General features: G+C 38.5%; 1 protein-coding gene across 1 annotated transcript; it reads left to right on the plus strand.

Moving 5' to 3' along the window:
• The first annotated feature begins 3,708 nt into the window (after positions 1–3,708).
• LOC101298635 (zinc finger MYM-type protein 1-like) lies at positions 3,709–5,220 on the plus strand. Its single transcript, XM_004305396.1, has one exon. It carries the CDS (start codon positions 3,709–3,711, stop codon positions 5,218–5,220), a length of 1,512 nt encoding a protein of 503 aa, XP_004305444.1.
• Positions 5,221–6,869: the final 1,649 nt, after the last annotated feature.

Here is a 6,869-nt window from a genome sequence, read left to right on the forward strand (position 1 = left end):
GAAGCTGCCAAAGTTTCTGATATGGTTTTTCTTCTTTCTGTTTAAGTTTCTTCTTTTTTTATTTTGTCCTTTTGGATCTGTTCCTTCTTTTTAATTTTTCCCTTTTGTTTCTGTTCCTTCAATATTATTCTTTTCCTTTGTTTCTCTAGGATTTTTTCTTTTGTTTCTGTAGGAATTGAAATGTTAGGCATATAGCACTTAGCAGTTGAAGAGAAACAATATATCCAAATAATCATGAGATGATTTTGGTTTCTGTAGATGTCATTGTATGATGATTTTGGTTGATCCATTTAGTTTCCTTGATCTGTAATTTTGATATGCAATGTTGATGTATTATTTTTGGATCTCTAGAGCTGAAATGATGTAAAACTGCAATAATCATGTTTGGGCCCGAAAAATACCCGAAAGCCCGAAAAAAGATATTCGGGCCAAGCTCAGTCGGGCTTAAAAACTGAAAAGGCCTGAACCGACCCAACCCGATATTTTCGGGTTTCGAGTCGGGTTTTATGAAAACCCGACCCGGCCTGACCCGAGCCTAGCCTTGAACGCATATGTTTCGATTTCGAGTTAGGTGATTTTAATAAGGATTTTTGTATACTTAGTTAATGTGATTTTAATTATGAAGAGAAACTCTTCAATTTTAATAGAGAGAAACTCTTTTTTCGATCTTTAAAATTAAGAGGAATGATGTGAATTAGGTGATTTTATAGTTGTAGATACTGGATTTTAGAGAAATCGCTAGATTTTTGTGGTAGTATACTTGGTTTTCTATTTTGTCTTTAAGAAGAAAATAACGATTGAAAGGTTTTGGGGTTTATGTGGTGTGTTATACAATCTAGGAGGCTGTTTTGGTCACTTTATGACAAATGGTGCTATGTAATGGTTGCACATCGACATTTGGCTTTTCGGTAACACCATGTTTGTAGTGGGTGGAATACGATGGAGTTTCAAACCTGGCTTTGGTGAAATTTGAGACCACTAGAGTTGAGGGATTGTGCTTATATTGGTTGTTGAAGCCTAGCGTAGTCTGAGGGTGAGTAGAGTTGCGATGTCTAGCGTAATATGAGAAGTCGTATATAAAAACTTTCCTCCACAATTGATGTATAGGTCTCTTTTATGTGAGAACAAGTTACCGAAACAACTTGTGTTAGATAAATAAGGCTTGAACGCCTCACTAATAAGGTTGGCATTAAAACCCATTGGGTAATACCCGTGGGTAATAAGGTTGGCATTAATACCCACCTGTGAAAAATTCGAGGGTAATACCCATTGGGTAATATCCATTTGCAAAATGTTGGGTTTGGGTAATTACCCACCCACTTTAAATGGGTAAAACTCATACCCACACCCATTACCCGTTTCTAAACTAGAATCGACCTGTACACAAAATAAAAAAAACTAGAATTGATGAAGCAGTGAGAGTGTGGTGACCTAATTAGGTAGGCAGGCTAGTAGGTGCACTTGTCCCACATCGCCCGAGGGAGACAAATTGTTATGCTTATATGTGCAGAGCTAGCCCCTTACATTGAGACGCGCTTTGGGGTGAAACCTCAAGAACAAAACCATGAGAGCCAGTGGGCCCAAAGCAGACAATATCTCAATGGTGGGGACTAGGTTGTTACATATGGTATCAAAGCCTGTCCCTGGATGGAAGTGTGCTGACGCATACGTCGATCCCCAAAAGGGGGTGGATTGTGGTGACCTAACTAGGCAGGCAGGCTAGTACGTGCACCAATCCCACATCGCCCGGGGGAGACAAGTTGCTATGCTTATATGCAGTGGCGAAACCATTCTTGTGGCTATCAGGGCTATTGCCATACCAATAATCAGCTGAATCAACAGCTAACACATATATATTAGCCTACTAGGACTATTAGCCATTCCCAAATTAGCCCACTAAATAACAAATAGCCCACAACCAAAATTAGCCCATTCTCTATTCCTCAAACCAAACCTCACAGAGTCTATCATTCATCATCACGCTCTCCTCCTCCAGTCCTCCTGCTTTCTCTCCTTCTCCTCCTCTCCTCCAGTCCTCCACCGTCACCTCCACAGTAATCGACGCCGGTGATGCGCTGATCAGACAAGTCGTATCAGGCGCCACCGAGGAGGACAAGCTCCTCCACGCGGAGCGTCACTTCTCGAACTTCAAAGCCACATTCTCCGATCTCACTCCCACGGAGTTTTGCAGGAATTTCCTCGGGCTTAAGAAGAAGCGTCATCTACGTCGACTCCGGCTACCGGCCGACATTAACAAGGCTCCAATCCTTCCGACTAATGATCTTCCCACCGAGTTTGACTGGCGCAAGAAATCTGCAGGTATGATCTCTTAAGGATTGAGATTAGTTTGTTGATTGAACTTTGTGGAGGATTGGGAATTTGGGATTATTTTGTTGAGGGTTTGCTGACTCTTGTCGTACTGTACAGTGTAGAATCCACTCGGGTTTGTTCCACGGCTACGCAGTACTCTACGTAGAGGATAATCTGGCTTTCTGGCAAAGATTGAAGTGATTTGGTAAGTGTTTTGTTTGTTTCAGCTTCGTTAAAATTAGCACTCTATTCTATATGTACACTGGTGATATTAGATTGTGTTAGATACTTAGATTACTTAGCTATTGTTTGTGTTTTATAGAATTATAGTACTGATATACATATATTGTTATAGGTAATAGGTATTGTCCTATTGAGCATAATGACAAATAAACCAAAGCCTAAACGGTTCAAAAATCTGCTTTCATGGTATAAAAATGATGCAACTAGTGAGAGTGGAAGTGGAAGTGGAATTAGAAGTGAAACCGGGAGTAGAAATGTGGATGTTGATTATGTGAATGATGTTATGTTAGAAGAGTCCCCATCTATTCCACAAGAAGAGTCTCCATCTCTAGAGTGTCATAATGATAGAATTGGGATAGAAAACAATTTTGATATCACTGCTCTTGAACGTGATCTGGGAATAAGACGACCAATATGCAGTTATCCTCATAATTTGCGTGATTGTATTAGAAGAGCTTATATGGTTTTAGGACCGTATCAACCTGTTTTAGCAAGCTATCCTTCTTCTTGGGATGGAGTTCAAGGCCGAAAATTTTGTACGAAATGGTATAGGAGTTGGCAGTGGCTTGAGTATTCTGTAGAGTTAGACAAAGCATATTGTTTCCCTTGTTTCTTATTTGATAGTTATCCTTCCCATCATCTAGCATTCACAGAGGACGGGTTTAATGGTTGGAAGAATGCCAAGTCAAAAAGGTCTGGCTTTTTTCATCCCGTGGGATTACTCAATTCTCCACATAATACATGTATGCACCAGTGGACTGTTCTAAGAAACCCAACTAGGCATATTGAGAGAGTGATTGCAACCCAATCCGCAAGAGAAGTAGCAGATAACCGACTTCGGCTTATTGCTAGTATAGAGAGCGCAAGGTTGTTGGCACATCAAGGATGTGCATTTAGAGGTCATGATGAGAGTAGTACTTCATACAATGCTGGTACTTTGATGCGGGTTTGAATTCTTTTGGGAGAATAAGTATAGAAGTTCAGAGAGTCTTGGATAACGCTCCTGGGAATGCGAAGTATACTTCTTCATTCATTCAAAAACAAATCATAAATATTCTTGGTAACAAAGTTAGGGCCAAGATTCGTGATGAGGTGGGAAATGATAAGTTTTGTATACTTGTTGATGAAGCGGTTGATGTGTCTAATACTGAGCAAATGGCCATCATTCTTCGATTTGTTGATTGTCATGGGTATATTAGAGAACGATATTTCAAAGTTATTCGTGTTAAAGACACTTGTTCTCAAACTTTGAAAGATGAAATATGCACTATCCTTGGTAAGTATGATCTCCAAGTAGAAAATATGAGGGGACAAGGATATGATGGAGCTAGCAACATGCGGGGTCAATTTAATGGATTACAAGCTTTGTTTCAAAAAGAATGTAAGTATGCATATTATATGCATTGTTTTGCTCATCGCTTACAATTGACTTTAATTGCCACGGCTAGAGGGGTGCATGATATTTGGATATTCTTTTCTTCTCTAAATCTTGTTGTGAATTTTGTTGATTCTTCTGCAAAACGCCATTCAACGTTAAGAGTTATTGCACAAGCCGATATTGCAGATTTAGTGGATGCAGGTACACTTCAGACTGGTAGAGGGGCTAATCAGACTACTACTTTGCAACGGGCAAGGGCTACTCATTGGGGTTCACATCTTCGCTCTATTTCAAGTTTGATCAAGTTATTTGGTGCTACCAAGAAGACTCTTACAAAATTGGAAAAAAATGGACCAAGTAAAGTCCAAGGAGAAGCAAAAGGTGTAAGTATAGCTATGAACCGTTTTGATTTTGTCTTTTGCTTGCTTTTGATGCATGATGTCTTGAAGATCACTAATTTTCTTTGTCAATCTTTACAAAAGAAAGCAATAGACATCTTAAATGCTCTACGTTTTCTTGATATTGCAAAAGAGAAACTTCAAGCTCTAAGAGATAATGGCTGGGATGATTTGATTGTGAGGGTAGAGTCATTTTGTTGTGAACATGGTATTAAAATGCCGGATATGTCTGCTCCTTATAAGAAAGGTACAGAGCGAGATTGTGCACAAAGTATTACAAAAGAGCATTATTACCGGGTCACTATACTTAATTCCGTGATAGACTTTCAGTTGAGAGAGCTTGATAGTAGATTTACAGATCAGTCCTTGGAACTTCTTATTCTTAGTGGTACACTTGATCCACGGGATAATTTCCAGGCATTCAACCCTGAAAGTGTTCGCACTCTTGCTTCCAAGTTTTATCCAATGGATTTTTTAGCATTTGATACGGTTGCCTTAGATATGGAGTGTGGGTACTTTCTTGTAGATGTTCAAAGGGATGACAGATTTGTGCGCACAACTTCTTTATCTGATTTGTGTCGGCGGGTAATTGAATCAAGAAAGGCTGCATTTTTTCCTATGATATATAGGTTGATTTGTCTTGTGTTAACTCTACCAGTATCTACAGCAACCACAGAGAGAGTATTTTCATCTATGAACATCTTGAAAAACAAACTTAGAAACAAGATGGAAGATGACTTTCTTGATGATTTGATGGTTCTTTACATTGAAAAAGAGCTTGCTGATAGTATTGAAAATGATTATGTAATTGAGGAGTTTGAAAAGTTAGGGTGTCGGAGAGTAGACTTTCACTATGCCAATTCTTGCATCAGGCAAGGTTTTGTCGCCTGATGCAAATCGTATGTGTCGCCTTCTAGCATGTCGACGTTTAAACTATCAGGTGACACAACATTTGTATTGCCTATAAAAACATTAGGCGACAAAAGACTTTTTTCATTATGTGTCGCCTGATAAAATGTAAGGCGACAGGCTATATGCGTCGCCTGATAGTATAAACGTCGACATGTTAGAAGGCGACACATCTTTTTTTGCCGTGAGGCGACACATCTTTTTGTGTCGCCTTATAACTGCGAGTGGGAGAGAAAAATGCCTTACAGCGACATATATGCGTAGGGTAATGGAAATAAAGACCACATATAAACATCGTGTGAGAATGTTAGAGGCGACATATATTTGGTTAATTAGAATTTAAATTTTTACACGCTACATTTATGTGTCGCTGGATGAACCCACATGACATACTATTGATGTTGTTTCTGGTCTAGACGTAGTACGACGACACATATGCATCGGGTCAATGATCTTCAGGCAATGTATAATTTTTCTTTTTTTCATTTGATCTCTTTGAGACAATAGATACGTGTCGTCTGATATGCTTTAAGCTTTCACTACGTGATATCTTTTTGGCTTTCGACATTTTCAGGCAACATATAAGTGATGCCTTATTTTGATTTAAACTCTTCACTTACGTTGCCGGATGTTCTTATGGCCTCACATTTCTGGTATCTTAACTTTGTAATGTGTTGCCGATTGTTGCTTTATGGCCACACATAACCATTTTCTTAACTTAGTAAAGACAATAGATATTGTTATGTTTGTGTTGCTGGTTAATGTTTTATGGCCACATATAACCATTTTCTTAACTTAGTAAAGACCATAGATATTGTTATGTTTGTGTTACCGGTTGTTGCTTTATGGCTATGGCCACACATTTCTGGTATATCATGCGACATTATACCACAAGATCCTTCATTTCAAATGTACATAGTACCAATTCAAAATGTACTACAATATTCACTACAAATGATCCACATCTAAAATTATTCAGTCTCATCTACACAAACCTAGAGCATCAGTTGAAAACTACAGTTGTATCTCTAATTGCAGCCACTTTGCCAATGTACAAAAAAACAATACTAACATAAACTAAATATTGAGCATCAGTTCAGGCACTTCTCTGTTTGATCAACCATTACGTCCACAATCTAGTCCTCAAGCCCATCTTCTTGTCGTGCCAATGCTGCCTCCCAGATTCATATCATTTGTCACCAATTCAATGGAGACATAACTTTAGTTGACTCTGTTATTTGGAACCATATAATCAGCAAATTAAACCCTCAACAAGTCGATGGATGCTACCAAAATGATGCATTATTTGACCAAATTTCTATGCGCATAATAGACTGCCATCAAAGGAGAATGGCATCTATCCAAGGTTAGGAAGGAATTGAAAACTGTAATAGAAATACATACTGATGGTAATGTGGTAGTTAAGACAGTATAATGGTTACACTCAACCTAAAATGCCGAAGAATGTAAATTATGTTCACTTCCTTCCCCTGGTCTCATACTTATGCAAAACAAGTATACTACTGATTCTAACAATCATCTATGCATTAATTAGCTAAATGTAGAAACATAAAGTTCTTTGCAAAGTAAAACAAGCCAGATTAAGTTCAACCTTACAAACAATCCAACAT

This window comes from Fragaria vesca, linkage group LG6 (genome assembly GCF_000184155.1).
Source record: "Fragaria vesca subsp. vesca linkage group LG6, FraVesHawaii_1.0, whole genome shotgun sequence".
Lineage (NCBI taxonomy): Eukaryota > Viridiplantae > Streptophyta > Magnoliopsida > Rosales > Rosaceae > Fragaria > Fragaria vesca.

Bases quoted from the DNA above. Each gene is read 5' to 3' on its own strand.
- LOC101298635 (XM_004305396.1), top strand. From the start codon at position 3,709: ATGGCCATCATTCTTCGATTTGTTGATTGTCATGGGTATATTAGAGAA.